The following is a 16,974-nucleotide window of genomic DNA, read 5'->3' as shown; positions in this document are numbered from 1 at the left end:
GCTCTCTCACCTATAAAAAAGTAAGTGAGGGGCGCCTGGGTGGCTCGGTGGATTGGGCCTCTGCCTTCAGCTCGGGCCGTGATCTTGGGGTCTTGGGATCGAGCCCCGCATTGGGCTCTCTGTTCTGCGGGGAGCCTACTTCCCTCTCTCTCTCTGCCTGCCTCTCTGCCTACTTGTGATCTCTCTCTCTCCGTCAAATAAACAAATAAAATCTTAAAAAAAAAAAAAAGTGAATAATCTTTTGCAATCTTACAGAGTTAGAGTTTGGGTGACCAGGCATAAACATGGCAGTGTATATAAAATTGCTTTCTTTTTCTGTTTTAAAGATTTTTATTTATTTATTTGAGAGAGAGCACGTGTGCACAAGCAGGGGGAGGGACAGAGGGAGAGGGAGAAACAGACTCCCTGTGGAGCAGGGAACCTGATGTGGGGCTTGATCCCAGGACCACCGGATCATGACATGAGCCAAAGGCAGATGCTTAACCGACTAACCCACCCAGGTGCCCCAAAATTATTTTCAACATTATAAAGTCAATACTGTTGTAAGACAATGGAGGTTGAAGTGGTGGTGAGAACCCACTTTCTGCCCATACTCTTCCTAGTTTCCCCCAAAGGGACACCCAATTAATACTATGATTGGTTAAGTTCTGGGGTCAGCAAAACTTTGTCTGTAAAGGGTCAGAAAGTAAATATTTGAGGCTTTGCCAGCTGAGAGGCAAAATTGGGGTTCAAATTCAGCTGTCCCACCTTCACAGTAGAAGCGTGGTCTCACTCCCCCTCAGGGCCTTCCCTTGCTTCTCTGAAACACAGCGATCTGGGTTCCTCCTGGGAACTCACCACAAGTTCAGTGGGAAGACAGAGGTCTTTAGGACTTCCCCTTTGAAATTGGCCAAGTTATTTTTGCAGTGAGACTTTGATTCCTATTTCTTATTCCTTAATGGAAAGGGCCCTTGGGAATCTTAGGTTGGGGGTGGGCAGAAAGGAATGACTGGTAGATCTGGCTTCTGACATTCCCAGTGCCCAGAGGTCACACCATCAAATGCCTTCAGTGCGCCATGATAGCTCCAAAAGGGGCTGCAGGGAAAGGAGGTTACCTAGCTGGTGATGCATCTGTCCCTGTAGCTCAGCTTCCTCCTTGCGGGCTTGGGACCAGATGTCTACTTTCTTCAGGGTAGAAAGGAGTGGTGAGGTCCACATGATGTCAGCTTTATCTGCATCTGAGCAGAGAAGAAGATAGTTGTTGGAGTAAGGGCCCAGGGCTGTGGCTAAAGTAAGAAGAGCCAGAGGTAGTGTCAGATGTCACAGGTGGCTGGTAAGACAGCCCCAGGGTCCTCTGATGTGTATCCACGCCCTGTATCATCCCCTCTCCTTGAGAGTGGGTTGCATCTAGTAACTAATTTCTAATGAACAGCATATGGTACAGGTAATGAGATCAGGATACAACAAGACTGTTGCTTCCATTTTTCTTCGTCCCTTCTCGCTTGCTCTGAAGGAAGCCGGCTGCCATGTTGTGAGCTCCTCCGTGAAGTCCACAGTCAGCAAGAACTGAGGTCTCTGGCCGACAACCACAGGACAGGACTTTGATTCCCCAGGCAAACCTTGAAGTGACAGCAGCCTTAGCCCAACACCTCGGTGGAGCCTGTAGGAGACCCTGAGCCACAGGCACCTCGCTCCCCCAAGTGGCACCACATTCCTGACCTGCACAAACGGAGATAATCAGTTTGTTGGTTTAAGCCTCAGAATTTTCAGGTAGTTTGTCACATAGCAATAGAAAATGAGTGTGATGAGTTTCTCTATGTTCTACCTGAAGAAGCTTCCATGGCCACATTCTATAGAGCTGGGAGCCCTGATCATAGTCTTAGAACTTATCAAACATGATCAGCGTTGGCGGCAGCAGAGAATGCCGGGCTGGTGACCAGCCTTACCTGTTGCTGGCCCCTGATCCTCCAGGCCTGGGCCGCGGCCTTGAGCTTCCTCTAGCACTGCAGTGACGCTCTTCAGGAAGGGGATCAGGAGCGGGCAAGCAGCAGCCGGGTCCCTGAGAGAAGGGGTGATCATTCCATAGAATCTGTCTCCAGGGTAATTCTCCAAACATGCAGGGGAGCCTGAGGCAACGATCTAGGACAAAATAGAACTCGGTTCCACGTGTGGCTCCCACCTCTCCCACATGGCTGCTTTGGGAGCTTCCCTCCGAAGCTCCCACTAAACTGGACATGCAGATCTCTGTGGCCACGTCCAAGGCCGTAGCTGGGTGTGAAAGAGGTGGAGGCAGCTCAGCTCCCGCTGGTACTGCAGGAGGCCGAGGGCCCTATCCAGAAAGTTCTGTCTGTGCCTTACCACCTCCTGACACTCCTCAGAGAGATGCTCAGCCACCTAGAGCACAGGAAGTGAAAGGTCCACATGAAAAGGGAGCTTCTGTCTCTCCTCCTGCTCCCCTCCCAGCCTATCCGCTGCCCCTTGGGCCCATGTATTCCTGATTGTCACGCTGCCCTGAAGAACCACACTGACAACACGGGAGCACGTGCTCCTCCCGCGTGTGTCTGCTTATCAGCCTCCATGCCTCACCTTCCAGGGACGGTTCCAGACGTGCGGGCTCGGACTCCGATGCTGCTGCAGCCGCGTCTCCTGCTCCTGGCCCCGCAGCCGGCCGGCCGCCTGCCTGAGCTTCTCTGCTGTCCGTGCTAAAGTCCGCAGGGCGTTCTGTGCGCCTAGCATCATCTGCGCCTCCTGCTCCCACTCCTCTCTGTCTGCTGCAAGGGGCAGAGAAAAGGGCCATGTGAGAGCAGCCACCTTGGGGGAGAGGGAGAAGAAAAAAAGACACGGTTAATTGGGGACGGAGCCCGGTGGGGCGGGCGAGCCTGGCTGGGGAGCGTTCAGAGGGATGGACGGACTCCCCACCAGGCAGCTGTGGGAGGCGTCCCCACTCCCGGGAGATTTCTGCTCTGGGGATCTGGGCCCCACCTTGAGAGAGCAGGCCCCGCTCCGGCCCGCGCTGGGTGCTCAGAGCCCTGGCTCGCCTTTCAGTCTCCTGCAGGCGCCTGGCCTCCAGCGCTGCCCGGGCCTCCTCAGCAGCCCCCAGCTGCACAGGACGGGAAACACAAAGGAAGCCAGGAGCCATGGGCTGGGCCGCCTCAGGGCAATCCTTCCTCCTCCACCCTGAGACACTCTGGGATGACCAGAGTCTAGGGCCTGGAGCCAGGTGTCTGCCCTGAGACAGGTCCCACTTCTGCAGTCAGCGGGGGAGACAAAGGGTCTGCACTTACAAGAGACGCCTGTGCGGCCTGGCGGGGGATGGGGGGAGTGGGGGGCGCGGTGAGGTGCGGCCTCTGGGCCTCACCTGCCGCTGGGCGTCTTTGCCTGGAGCAGAGAGCAGCTCGACACTCAGCTGCCCCAGGCGTTCGGCTAGACGCAGCTCTTCCTGCTCCTGGCGCCGCCAGTACTGCCCCCGGGCTCTCAGCTCCTTCTCCAGGGTGTCCAGCTGCAACGTCCGGCTGGTTTGCGGCTCCTACACTTCTCTCACAGCCTGGGGACTCATCAAAGGTCCCTAGGGCCTCTCCTCTAGACAGGGGCCTCCCTCACCCTTGGGCATCCGGGACTACGCTGGTGAGACTGTTGGCTTGATCGTAATAACCGTACCCCAGCCTCCCGGCCGCAGCCCCCTTCTCCCTCCCTCTAAAGCCTGGCCTCTGTGGAGCCACCTGGCCCCCTGCCCCCACCTTCCTCTTGGGAGGCCAGGGCAGGGGGGCGTGCGGCAGCGGGAAGCTGTTCTCGTCCCCTCATCTCACCCCTTCAGACAGACGCCTCTGTGAAACTGTGAGTCAGGGCTAGAATTAAAGTGTCTTGGCTCCTAACGAGAATCTCTTACAACACATCCATCTTTGTTCCTGAAATGAACCAGGCCGAGAATGTATGCGAGGACCCGAAGTCATTTCCATTTCCATGGAGACCTGCCAAGGGCTGAATTATTGCAATAACCTTCTGACAGGCCTTCCTTCTCCAGGCTGGCCCTGCTCCCATCCATCCTCTGCACGGCTGCCAGAGAGAACTTTCTAGAATGCTGACGACATATTCACATGCACACACACAAAAATGTCCGGAAGGAGATGTGCCAACCTGTTAATAGTGGCTGCATTTGGTGGGAGACTGGGGCGAGGTGAGTGGTGTCTGGATAGGGGGCTGCTGACGGCAGATGGGTGAGAGCGATGGGAAGGAGGGACCTTGTGCTTCTTCATTTACATACGTTAAAACATGTAGGATTATAAGTAATTTATTTTCTTTTTGTATTGTGCCAAGTTTTCCAAATTTAAGAGTCTTTAAAATATTCGTATCTGATCATATCACATGTCTACTTAGAATCCTTCATTGGCTCCCCATGGCTTTCATGGTAAGCCACATTTCAGGCCTCAGCCAGGTACCCGAAGCTGTTCGTGACTGGTTTCCTGCCTTCCTTGCTGGCCACCCTTCACCCTCCCAGAACGCCGTGGTCTCACGCTCCCTTTGGGCTTGCTGGCCCCCCGAGGCGTCTTCTGACTCAGCCCAGGTGTTACCTCTTTAGGGAAGCCTTCCTTGAGCTCTCCTGCATGTGATTTGGACGTCCCTCCCCTGTGCTCCCTTAACACCCTTATAAACCATGATCCCGGTTGGAATCCATGGCCGACAGGAGCCCCGTCTAGTTCTTCTGCATCTCAACACCTAACACAGTGCCCAGAACCTAGAGGGTACTCAGTGCACAGAACCTAGAGGGTACTCAGTGCACAGCTGCTGGATGAATTGGGAAAAGAAACAGAATGAATGGCTTCTACAAACCAGACCAGGGTCTCTCACTCCCCGAGGCAAGGCCTCCAGCCCTTGGACGATGGGCACCACCAGTCCTGTAGAAGGGTCTGTCTGAGCACCAATGACAGGACCAGGTTCCCCGGTGAAGGGGTCTATGGCCTGAGCCCCAATCGAGATTGGGATAAGACCTGTGGGAAAGCAAGAGAGAAAGAAGGAAGGGGTGGTCATGGAAAGATGTCATGGTAGGAAGGGAGCCAAAGGACCCCTGAGATCCCCTTTTGCTCTTCGAGGGGTTCTGAGCTGGATTGGAGGGCTTCTCAGAGGCCACTGACCCTGAGGGTGAGGTTCTGAAGTGCTGGTTTTTGAAAGGACCCACTTTTCTCAATGGGGGATAAGTGACCTGTGGTCCTCGGATTCTGGAATCTCAGCAGCCCTAGTGGAGGTGTCAGAAGGATCCCATCCTATGGCTCATGAGTAAATGGACTGGGGATACCCCTCCTGGAAAGCACTTTCCAGGGCTTTCTCACCCAGGGCTAAGTCACATCCCTGATCCCCCTGGGGCTTTCACAGGCCCCCAGTTCCCTCCTACCTTTACCATCAGCATCTTCCATTGAACCTGCCAGGGGTGTGGCATCACCTGAATTCCCATCAGTCTCCATGCCTAGGATGGGCACCATGAGCCCTGACTCCTCAGGGTCTGGGATCTCCATCCCATATAGGACCGGGACCCACAGCTCTGTCCCAGGATAGCACATCATCCCTAATACAAGGGGGAGTTAGCAGAGAGAAGGGTGGTTGAAGGCTAAGTGCCAGGCTCAAAGGGCTGATCCCTGACCCGAGAGGCTTCCCTGCAAAGACTGCATTTGTTTCCTCTGGGGCCTCGCTTGGCCTTTTGAATTCAGGAGGAAGGTACTGAGTGGCCTTGGGACCTCTGGGAGGCTGAGAACAATTTCTAGGCCAAACTAAAAAGGTAAAAAGAAAAGTATCAAATATTCTTGAGCACCCACCATGTACCAAAAGTCTGAGCTTGGGAACTCCTTACAAATTACATTTTCTTTGGCCCTACAATGGAACCTAAAGTATATACTGTTTTTATCCTCATTTTAAAGATGTTAAAACAGACTGAAGTCTAGTAACTTGCCCAATGTCTAAGAGTCATTAAATAGTGGGACAGGGCTTCAAACTCGAATCAGTTCTGACCCCAAACCCTGGTTCTTTTTTGTCACGTTATGGGCAGAAGCTTCTAGAGAGAATGACTGAGGTAAGCTCCAGGAAGGTGCCCCTCCTACTTCCTCTCCTCGCCCGTCCTTGTATTAGTGGAGGTGTAAAATGGGTTTCATAACACGTTACGATGTTGGGGACGCTCTGAAATAACAGGAGAACATATACTTCACGATCGTGACGTGTAAGACCCAGCAGGATTGGCAAGAGAACAGAGTTCAAGCCGAGCATTCACGGGGTCGGGCATGAAGCCACCACACTCCTCCTCTCTTCCCTCTGTTCCGTGTTGTGTGTGTGTGTGACCAGTGGGGCTGCAGTCTTGTCCCTGAGCTTATGAGCTGAGGGTACAGAGGCACCAGGTCATTCAGGGCTTAGGATGCCAGGGGCCCAAGAGCCCAGATCTCAGTCAGTAGGTACCTATCCTCCCGCCGCTGGCCATGATGGCCTCTGCTGTCCCCAGCTGCCGCTCCAGTCTCCGAGCCTGCTGCAGGGCATGGTGCAGACTCAAGCGCAGTGCCTGTCTCATGTCCTTGACGGCAGCCTCCAGAAGCCCCTGTGTCCTCGACCCCGGCCTCTCCCGGTAGCTCTGGAGCATGGCAACCACTCGTCTCTGGGCCACCAACACGTTGGCGTCCAGCAGGGCCTGTGATCCTCCCATGTGGGGCACTGTCTGGCCCTCCCGCCGAGAAGCTCCCTGCAGCCGGACCGTCTTCCCGCTCAGAGGCTCCTCGAAGCAGTCACCAGGCAGCATAAGGCTCCCCGAGGCGTCTCGCAGCCCCCCCAGGGCAAGCACCTGACCTGGCAGCGGAACCCAAGAGGGTGAGGTAGGGAGGGGCTGAACAGAGACGCAGGGAGACGACACATAAAGGAGGACGAGGGCCTGAGACCGGGTGAGCACAGGGGTGGGGGACCGGAAGTGAGGGGGAGGGGACAGGGAAGCCAGGACCGAGGACGCAGGTGGGGTAAAAGCAGAGTGGGGATAAAGAGTGGAAAGGTGGCTTTGGGGTGATTTGCAGCCTGGACCAAAATATGGGGGGTGTAAGGGACCAGGGGGGATGGAAAAGCCAGGCTGGGCAGAGAGGAGGGTGGGGGAGCCCAGCACTGGGGACGGTGGATACCTGTGTTTTCATCCAACCCGACTCCCAGGATTGGCGAGATGCTTCCTGTGACTGGGTCCTCCATGGGGCCCCCCAACTCGAGGGGGGCCAAGGTCTTGGTGAGAGGATTGCAGTATGTGCCCCCAAGAGTGAGCCACTGCCTGGTTTGAGGATGAAGAGTCACAGCCAGCACGGGCACCTCGATGCCGGTTGTGGGGTCTGTCATGAGCGCCCCCAGCTGTGACGTCCGTCTGGGCTGCAGGATGGGCAGGTGGGCTGCGGGAGGGGAGCCTGTGGTGGGGCAGGTTGGGTAGGGCACATAGGGGAGGACGGCAGCTTCTGACGTTCGGATGCCGCCTGGACGGGGACAGACAAGGAGACAGGGGGACAGGGAGTGTTAGCACTGTTGGTCCGTCAGCCTCCCACCTGGCCCCACAGAGCCTTCTTGTACCCAGCGGCTCTCCCCGGCCTCACCCTCTGCAGCAAGAATGTTAAAGTGAGGAGGGGGAGAAGGTGTTCGCTGCTCTGCTCATCATCATACCCCACAGCGCAAGGACAGAGCCCTGCTCCCTGCCTTGTGCTCCCGGGGAGATCCTCCCAGAGGATCCCAGCAGATCTGGGCAGGGCGGGAGCTCCTTCGTGGTCAGGGTCTCACCGGAACTGAAGTCAGTGGTGGGCACCAGGGTAGCTCCCTGCAGATCGTACCCCAGATTTCCAGCCTCAGGCAGCACCTTCCCAGTGTCGGGGTGGATGAAGTAGCCAGGGGGTACAGATCCTGCATGGCCACTGGCTGGAAGCATTGCACAGTTGGGGCCGGGGACCATCAGCTTGGTGACGGGATTCACGCTGATGTCCGGGGTGCCCCGCCGAGGGTCTGCTGAGGCTGCTGGAAAGCAAATGACGGCTCAGCTCTGCATGTGAGGTGGACGGGCCAGGTTAGGGGCTCCCTGGGCTGGTGCCTGGAAGGAGCTGGGAAGAACCCCAGCCCAACCCCAGTAGCAAGTGCTCCCTGAGGGCAGAGCATCTTGTCTTTTGCTGAGCGCAGGGCTTGATCCCCCTGCAAGACATGACATTGTGATATCACGATACTGCAGGCTGGCAGGGACTGGAAAGACTTTGGGAAAAAGTGGTGACAGCCTATCAGTCACCTGATGGGGCTGGGGACTCCGCGTACTCAGAATTCCCACAGAGAACCCGAGGGGATCCTTCTCCCACTCTTCATTTCCAGGCGAGTCCAGCATTCTCCAAATATGGCCTTTTGCACTCATCCGTTGGGCTTTTGCTCTCAGAAAATGTTCCCTTAGGTATAAAGCCATGCTTCGGGGCAGTTTGGCTTGGTTCCTCCCCTGTTCTTTCCATTTCGCAGGCTCCCTCTTCAGCAACACAGCTGTTGGCCCGCACACTGCCCAGGAAGGCCCTCCCAGCTTTGGGGGTTTCCACTTTGCTCTGTCCTTCTCCTCCCCTGCAGGGTGTCCTAGGGGAGAGGCCAAGTTTCTGCGGGCCCTGTGGACCTGAACTCTGCAGGGCCAGGTTTGGGGGAGGGGGCGGCGAGGGGGAGCAGAACCCACCTGGCCGCAGCAGCTCCGCCCCAGTGCCGGAACCCAGGACGCCCCAGGCCTTCAGGCGGTGGCCCTCCTGCAGCACAGCCTGGGACAGGCGGCTCAGCGCAGCATCCAGCGGGGGCACTTCCCTGCGGGGGGCCGGGGGGCACGGAGGAGGCCGGATCAGGGGCCATGCGGTGAGGCATGGGGAAAGGACCCTCTGCTGTGGCCCGTTCTGGACCTGGGGAAGCCACACTCGCTCCTCCCCGAGGCCACATGTCAGCAAGCCTGACTCAGAGGCACCGGCTACACACCCTTCTGGGTTCGGCCGGGTCCGGGACGACTTCGCGGGCCCGGAGCCCTCCTGGACCTTCAGCAGCCGCCGCGCCGCCATCAGCTCGGAGCAGAAAGACGCCCACTGCTCCTGCCGGGCCCCGAGGTCTTGGCGGAGGAGCCTCAGCTGGTGACTGAGGCTGGCCGCGTACTGGCCCGCCAGACGCCCCCTGCGCCCGGCCTCCTCCTCCGCGGCGCTGGCAGCGGCCTCAGCAGCCTGGGGTCAGAGACAGCGCTGCCTGCCCGCCCGCCCGCGGGGCTGCAGACGCCCGACCGCCAGCAGCAGCCCAGGGGCCGGGCACCCCGCGAGCCCCGGCAGGGAGCTCCAGAACATTCTGCGCAGGCCCGGCAGCAGCGGCAAGGGGATGAGAAATCCCCGGGGGTGGGGACAGTGCCTAGGAGCCCTGGGGCCTGGGAGATGGGACCGTGGGGGTGCCGATGGCCACGGGGGTCGGGGTGGGGGTGCCGGGCTCGGGGGCCCCCGGGAGCCCCATTTAGGCACAGGGACCAGGTCGGAAGGTGTGAACTCAGCCCGACCTGTTGCAGCTCCCTCGGGGGACTCCCCAGACGCTGGCCCGCAGAGGCCGGGGTGCGACGCTCAGCCCCCCACAGCTGCCGCAGAGAACGGGCTTCACTCACGAGTCTGAGGCAGAGGAGTTTGAGCTGCGGGAGAGCGCGGCGTGCACCTGTGACCGCGCGCCGCGGCCTCGCGGCCCCACTCGTTGCTTTAATCACAGCGCCCTCTGCTGCTCGTCGGTGGAGGGACGCCCCAGCGCCCCAGGCCCCTGACCCAGCTTCCGTACTTGGACTTCGAGTGTGTGTGTGTGTGTGTGTGTGGTTCCCCACCCTCCCACAACGCCTGTCACCTACGGCCTGAATTTATACATTTCAGTGGGGCTACTGAGGACCAGGTTTGGGGATCTGAAGACTCAAGATTTCCTATCACCGATGTGAGGTCCAAAGTTCTGAAAATTAGCCCTAAATTTAATCTGAAATCTTCTATTCCCCCTCCCATATACTTTCCTTTTCCCCTGATTCTCATGAATAGATGAAGGATTTCTTTAGGTTCTCTATCCTGTAACCAGCTGCGTTTTGCGATGAACCCGTTTCCAACCCCGTTCACTTCTCCAGCTTCTCCACTTACCTCTTCCTTGGTCTGGCTGAGTTTTGTTGTCACCGACAGAGACTGTCTGAGCAGGACTGCGAAGAAGCATTCTGGGTCAAACCACTCCAGGTCTACCTGCTCCTCCGCCTCCCAGTGCCCACCTGTAAAGGGGAGAGAAGCAGGATTAGACTCCCGAAATGCAAAGATAAGCCTCCCTGCTGATCTTCCCTAAACCTTCTTCCTGCGGATCCTCAATGGTCAAGACACAGTCTTGCTTGTAACAGCCCTGATGAGGACCTCATTAGAAACACAGAATTCTAGATTCTACCTCTGACCCATTGCAGAAGGTCCCCACATAATTCACCATCACATTTAAGTTGGGGTGCTCTTATCTGAGGAGTGTACTTTGAGTGGCAAGGGTAGAAGGTGAAATACTTGGTGTGACACAGGAGTGCCTTCTGGGAGCTGCTCCTCTAGCTAGTGCTGGACATCTCCTGACTCGGGCACTTTGTATATGGTTATATTACTTTTCTTTTGGAAAGTTCTTTTTTTTTTTTTTTTTAAGATTTTACTTATTTATTTGAAAGAGAGCATGAGCAGGGGGAGAGGTAGATGGAGAGGGAGAGGCAGACTTCCCCACTGAGTAGGGAGCCCGATTTGGGGCTTGATCCTAAGACACTGGGATCACGACCTGAACCAAACCTGAGCTTAACCGACTGAACCACCCAGGTGCCCCTTGAAAAGTTTTTATTTAGATGTCTCTATCCCCCTCAGCATGTACTTCTAGAACCAGGCAGTGTCTGGCATACAGTGGCCGTCCAATAAATATTTACTGAACAAATGAATAAATGAATGTGGGAGAATAGAACCATGAGTAATCTGGGAACATGAGAAAGGGAAGCGGGGGGTGGCCAGTTGGATTTGGGGACCCCTCTGGGAATCTAACCTGAGTCTGTCACTCACCGTGATCTCCCTCAGCCCTGGGGGTATCCGAATCTTGGTGTGATCGACCTCTCCTCACTGACGTCATCCCAGGTCTTGGGGAGGTGTAGGCATCCAGGTTGTATCCTTGCTGATGCTTCCGGAAGGTTGGGTTGGGAGTGGCCTTCCGGGCCCAGCTCAGGCTGTGACACTGAATCTACACAGTACATAATGTGGCGATGTGAGGGACAGGGGGAAGCATCTTCTTCGAAGACCAGCCGAGGAAGAGCCCTGCTCAGCTGAAGAGAAGGAGAACCTCGTCTTCTTGTTTGCACCATTCCCACTCCCTATCTATTTGTGCCCCCACCCTCTATCCATCATTTCTTCTACCCTATTGCTAGAGTAAAAATAAAATTCTTACCAGAGTTTCTCTCTCTTGCTTGAAAGTTTTTTGTTTTGTTTTGCTCAAAGGTTCTATTTATTTGTTTTTTAAGATTTTGTTTATTTACTTGGCAGAGAGACAGTGAGAGAGGGAACACAAGCAGGGGGAGTGGGAGAGGGAGAATCAGGCTCCTTGCTGAGCAGGGAGCCCCTTGTGGGGCTCGATCCCAGAACTCTGGGATCATGACCTGAGCTGAAGGCAGATGCTTAATGACTGAGCCACCCAGGTGCCCTTGCTCAAAGGTTTTAATGGATCCCTCACTGCATAGAGGATAAAGGGGGGCCATGGGATCATAGTGATTTTGTCTCTCAGCTCTGTGTCTGCACCCCCATATTTGGTTCCTTGAGCAGGTGAATGCTGTTTCATGCCTCTGTACCCTTACACATAGTACCCCCATCTCATCCGCACCCTCCTCCCAAGCCCAGTACCTCCCAGCCCCCAACTCGCCAACCCCTTCGTTAGTACAGGGGACACATGCCCCCACGGCTCATATCTCAGACCTCTTTCGGGATCACCTCTTCACAGAAGTCTGTCCTGACTCACCCAGGAGGGGCAGTCAGCTCCTTCCTGGTGCAGCCGGACACCCTGGACAAGCTTTTGCCAGAGTCCCCTAATGTTGCCGGATGTTTGTTTGTTTCCTTGTCTATATTCTGCCTGCTGAGCTTTGATCACTGGAGGCCTGAGGCTGTACCTTTGTCGCTTTCGCATCTTAGCAACTATTGTAATGCCTGCTGCAAACGGGCACGGGACAGCCCATTCACACGGGTTTGGAGAGGTGGTCTTGCACGGAGGTTAAGATGTCCCTTGTCCGGCTTTACTCACCAACAGAAGCAGGCAGAACCCCAGCAGCAGGACCATCTCCCCCAGGACTTCTGGCCAGTCAGACCTCTTCGGGGGCCTGGGGATCTTGGCGATGCCAGTTTGGATGAGATACCTGGGAGTCGTGGAGGCAAAGGGCCCTTCTCCGAAGCACCGGCCCCCGGGCGGCAGGGTGCGGAGGTACTGGGGGGAAAGAAATTTGTTCAGCCTTTCTCCCATGGTCCGCCACAGACTGGCAAGGGGACAGAGTGGGACCCTAGGCCTGTCGGCACGAACCAAATAGCCCAGACCTTTGTGCACACCTTGGGGGAGCAGAATCTGGGTTTTCCCCAGGGAAACAAATTCACATCGAGTAACAGAGCAGCTGTATGCCTGTTCTGGGTAGAGGTCGGCACAGCATCCTTGAAGCTGTGCAGGTGGGGTGAGGAGCTAAATTCTGTGTGTGACCCAGACACTGCACCTGGGTCAGTGGAGGCATCACAAGCAGGTCGAATGGATACAAGCCTGTGCAGATGACCTTGGGGTGTGAGCCTTCAAGGTGCGAGAGGGAGTGGGGCAAAAGCGGGTAATGAAGCAGAGGGCCATGAGCGATGTCTGGACACCATGAGGTCCTTAGACACACCTGCTATTTTTACCCCCACGATCTTCCCTTCTCTATACACCACATGTTGGAGGGAACCCTGGAAACCCCCAGAACTATCTGTTAGGAGTGTGGCAGCCCGAAACTTTGATAGGGACGCCCTGAGTGTCTCCCTCCTTGGGGTTCTGTCTGGGATGGTTGTGAGGCAGTGTTGTCTAAGGCAAGGGGGACATGATGGGTGGGTGGGTTGAATGAGGCCAACCGTCACGGACAAACCATCTTCCGATGCTTGTTGCTGCTCAGACGGAAGACATACACCCCGGGCTGCTGAAACTGCTGCAGGAAAAGGTAGGGCTCTCGATCATGGAGCTGGGACTCCTCAGGGAGGGCCCGGAAGCGTCCCCAGTCAAATCCCGGCAGTGTGTTATAGAAGTGGCCCCTGGGGACAGAGAAAGGAGGGGTGTGTTGTCTCCTGCGGGTGCCCACGGGCACCGGGGTGTCTTTTGTCCAGTGCCTCGATGGTGGCAGGCCATGTCCTCTGGCCACTCACAGGTCATACTCTGGGTAATGCTCATGGGTCACCAGGAAGGCAAGCGTATCATTGACTTGGAGGCAGACTGTGGGGTTGCGGATGCCAGGCTCTGGGGGCAACAGATGCCCACGGCGCGTGGAGTTGGGGCTCACTGACCAAGGGGAGGTCAGATGTCCTTCGCTCGACTTTCCTGGGCAAATGAGATACAGAACATGAGGAACAGAGACCTTTAGACAGATTCTTGCTGGTGGCGGTGGGAGAGGAGAGACAACAGCTGTCCCCCATGCTCACTGGCATCGTGGCCTGGGGCCCTGGGGTCCCTGAAGAGCAGGCCAAGGGCGTGCAGCAGCTTGTGACCCGGTCTGATCAGGCCCAGGAACCCAAAGCCTGGAACAAGACAGGGATCTCCCTCAACCGGCAGGGGCCTGGGAGAGAGTTTTCCCTAGTGCATGGACGCAGCAGAAGCTGTCCGTTTCTGATTTGCACATGGCGGGATTCAACTTTCTAAAAATCGACGGGTCCCTTCATGGGGCTCCGCCCATCACCATCTAGCTTCTGCCTGAAGAGGCCACGCTCATGCCACGGAAAGGTCCAGGCTTTCCCCTGTGTGGTCCTGAGCGGTGGGTCCACCTGTGGCTTCCTTCTGTCCCGCTGTCTTACCATCCATCCGGACCACATACAGAGGGACAGGCTTATGCCCTTGGTCTGAGTTGCAGGGATGGCCTATGGCACGTGGTGAGGAAGGCCTGTCCAGAAGGTAGAATTCCTGGGAAAGAAGAGGTCCAGGGTCAGCTCTTTCCCTTAAGACATGGTGAGTAACACATCTGCCCCGCAGGGAGGTGGAGAGAGCATGGGGCTTTCCTTGAGCCCTGTCTGAGTGTCCTGGTAAGGATTCAGGGGAGTGGTGGTACCTGTCGTCTAAGAACTTCACAGGGAGGGGTAACCAGGAGTCATAACTCCGGGCGCCATGCTTTGCTCATGTGGGAAGTTTTCCAAGACAATTTCTGCCTCTTTAATGAGCAAATCACTTCTTCAAGGAGTTTGACAGGATGAAATTAAATCAACAGGCAGGCCTTTCCTCTGGTCCTAGAGCTTGTGCCTATCATGTGGGTTGGCGAGTTGGGGCCCGAACCCCACGCACAGGCATGTCATGCCTTCTCCTTCTCAGGAGGCAGAGTCCCCAGGTGCAGGGGGCCCCAGCCCAGCCAGGGGTTGAAGCTCGGACACTGTACCTGGCTCCCATTGCCTTCAGGGACGGAGATCTGTGGGATGCCCTCAGAGCAGCTGAGCTGCAGGTCGTGTCTCTGTCCCTCGGGGCACAGGGGACCACACGTTCCACTTGAGCCTTGTCTCCAGCACAGACAGAGCCCCAGGCCTGGGTCATAGCCATGGGCATCTCCTGGGGTGGCACACACCTGCACGGAGACTCAAACGTCTTAGGGACACCTCTCCGAGGGAGGCTGCCCCTGACTCTCTTCAGCTTCAGAGTATAGAGCACAGGTCTCCTTGTTTCCAACAAGGGCGAGGGGGTGGGTGTTGGGCAGAGGGCCAGGGATGCACTATGGAGACACCTCCTACCTCCCGGGCACAGTGGTCACTCCACTGATCCTTGGTCAAACACAGCCCCTCCTGGTTCCAGGTGGCCCCATCCTTGCAGCTCCTGTGTTCCCGCTGGACATAGCCCCACGGCTCTCCAACATCTTGGTAGCCTGGGAGGCAGGGGCACTGCCCATCACTGGGCTGCGGGGTGGGGAGGGAAGAAGCTCAGTTGAAGATTCGCTGGTTGATGAGGAACCACAGCTTTGGCTGTGACCCTGCCCGAGATGGGCCAGAAGAGAGAGGTGGGGGAGGGGAGGTCAAGGTTCAACAGGTCTGGAGAGGGGTCCGAAGAGAGGGGAAGGTGACCAGTACATGCTGGTTAGGGTCGAGGCGGTGCTAGCCTTTTAGCCAACAAGACTGGGGAATTTCAGGAAAGGAAGGGTTCACATGCCTAATTGTTGGCTTACAGGGAAAGTTCGAATTGGAAGCGTTTGGGGCAGGGTGTATTTTGGGAGTGGTCATGGCGGAGAATAGCAGACTGCCTTTTCTTCCGAGTAAGGTTGCTTGATTTAGCAAGTAAAAATGTTAAATTTGAATGTCAGATAAACAAGGAATGTTTTCAGCATAAGTCTGTCTCATTCAGTATTTGAGACATACTTATGCTAAACAATGATCTGTAACTGATCTGAAGTTCAGGTTTAACTGGGCACCCTGTATTTTATCTGGCAATCTTATCCCTGTGTCACTTGGAAACCCGAGCTAAGCCTGGTCAGGTTACACCTGAGCCGGACTTGACCAAAAACAGTCCTGGAAAGGCAGCTTGTCCTTGGGTCCCACTGCCGGAGGACATACCTAGAACACTCGGCCAGGCCCCAGGCAGACACAAGTGTCCTTGCCCTCCTCCGGCTGGGTGGCCCCGGAACCACAGGGAAAACAGGCATCCTGGCCAGGCCAGTGGTTGAAGAATCCTCGAGGGCAGAGGAGGCAGAGGGGGGTGTCATGGGGACCCACTCTGGTGAGGAAGGTTCCGGGAGGACAGGGAGGAGGTGGTGAGCGAGAGCAGAGCCTACCTGTAGAATGACGGGTGCACAGCAGTTAGGACTGAGACTTAGCTTCCGGGAGCTGCCGGTCCCCAGGTGATTCCCCCACGAGGCCCTAGTACACCCCAGACTATTCCCTCCCCCAGCTCAGGGGCTTCTGACCCCACCAGCCCAGGTGTTTGTCCCCTGAGCTGTTTGTCTTGCCCACCCCTTCGTTTTATCCCCAACTCCTCTGTGCAAATTCAGCCCCGGGTCCTACCCTCTGGGCACCCTGGTAGGTGCAGCTCTTCCGCACAAGGCGTCTGGCTCCCGCAGTCCTGAGGAGTGTCTCTGCCCAGGCACATGGCTCTCTGCAAGGTAGAGCAGAAGAGGGCTAGACAGGCCCATGTCCCGGGGATGCCTCCGAAGGGTAGAGCCCTCGCTTCCTGGGCGGGGGCAACAGCGGCAGGGAGAGGGGCCCACACGCAGGTTGGAAGAGGACGGACAAGACCTCTGGGGTCGTCGATGGAGAGGGAAGAGCAAAAGGCAGAGACCCAGTGACAGCAGCCCCCGGAGAGGATGAGATGGGGATGGCAGAGGTACAGAGAGATCTGGGCATGGGGACCTGAACGCAGAGAGAAACTGTCACTCACGGAAGCTCCCGGGAGCATGCGCTGAATACTTCATGAAGGTGACATCCGAGAGACGTATCCTCCGGGCGACCTTGGCCCAGACAACTCGGATAGGGCCCTACACCGTTTCCTTCCTAGAGCAGCCGACGGGGTGTGCGCGTGCGCGCGTGTGTGTAGAACTGGGCTCAGTGAGACCATGGGACATTCTAGCTTCTGCCTTGTGCCAGGCAAAGCCTATCTCTGTGTCCAAAATCCTGCAGCAGAGACACGAGGGGAATGAGGGAATGAGACACAGGCTTCCATCCTTGGTGCAAGTTCAGCCAAGTTTCAGAGATGCGCACGATTTTAGCATCAGGAAGGACTTTAGAGATGATTTCATTCTCTCCTCCCAATTTACAGATGAGAAGACCGAGGCCA

At 56.4% G+C, this 16,974-nt stretch overlaps 1 protein-coding gene across 1 annotated transcript in view; it reads right to left on the bottom strand.

The window, feature by feature from the left end:
• The window catches only part of LOC116855563, a 33,344-nt gene that overhangs the window by 15,488 nt on the left and 882 nt on the right, over positions 1-16,974 (bottom strand). The window contains 25 exon segments of the mRNA XM_032838399.1: positions 1,095-1,217; positions 1,926-2,120; positions 2,250-2,373; positions 2,566-2,750; positions 2,962-3,079; positions 3,338-3,478; positions 4,807-4,964; positions 5,366-5,536; positions 6,415-6,795; positions 7,116-7,451; positions 7,750-7,980; positions 8,663-8,784; positions 8,950-9,185; positions 9,506-9,631; positions 10,113-10,234; positions 11,037-11,211; positions 12,259-12,438; positions 13,112-13,274; positions 13,386-13,557; positions 13,659-13,754; positions 14,028-14,133; positions 14,600-14,782; positions 14,946-15,107; positions 15,759-15,976; positions 16,206-16,296. Of these exon segments, the coding sequence (XP_032694290.1) occupies positions 1,095-1,217; positions 1,926-2,120; positions 2,250-2,373; positions 2,566-2,750; positions 2,962-3,079; positions 3,338-3,478; positions 4,807-4,964; positions 5,366-5,536; positions 6,415-6,795; positions 7,116-7,451; positions 7,750-7,980; positions 8,663-8,784; positions 8,950-9,185; positions 9,506-9,631; positions 10,113-10,234; positions 11,037-11,211; positions 12,259-12,438; positions 13,112-13,274; positions 13,386-13,557; positions 13,659-13,754; positions 14,028-14,133; positions 14,600-14,782; positions 14,946-15,107; positions 15,759-15,976; positions 16,206-16,296 (4,315 nt within the window).

The sequence above is a fragment of the Lontra canadensis genome, unplaced genomic scaffold (genome assembly GCF_010015895.1).
Source record: "Lontra canadensis isolate GAN:19392208 unplaced genomic scaffold, GSC_riverotter_1.0 scaffold104, whole genome shotgun sequence".
Classification (NCBI taxonomy): domain Eukaryota; kingdom Metazoa; phylum Chordata; class Mammalia; order Carnivora; family Mustelidae; genus Lontra; species Lontra canadensis.
This window is presented reverse-complemented; position numbering and strand designations above follow the sequence as displayed.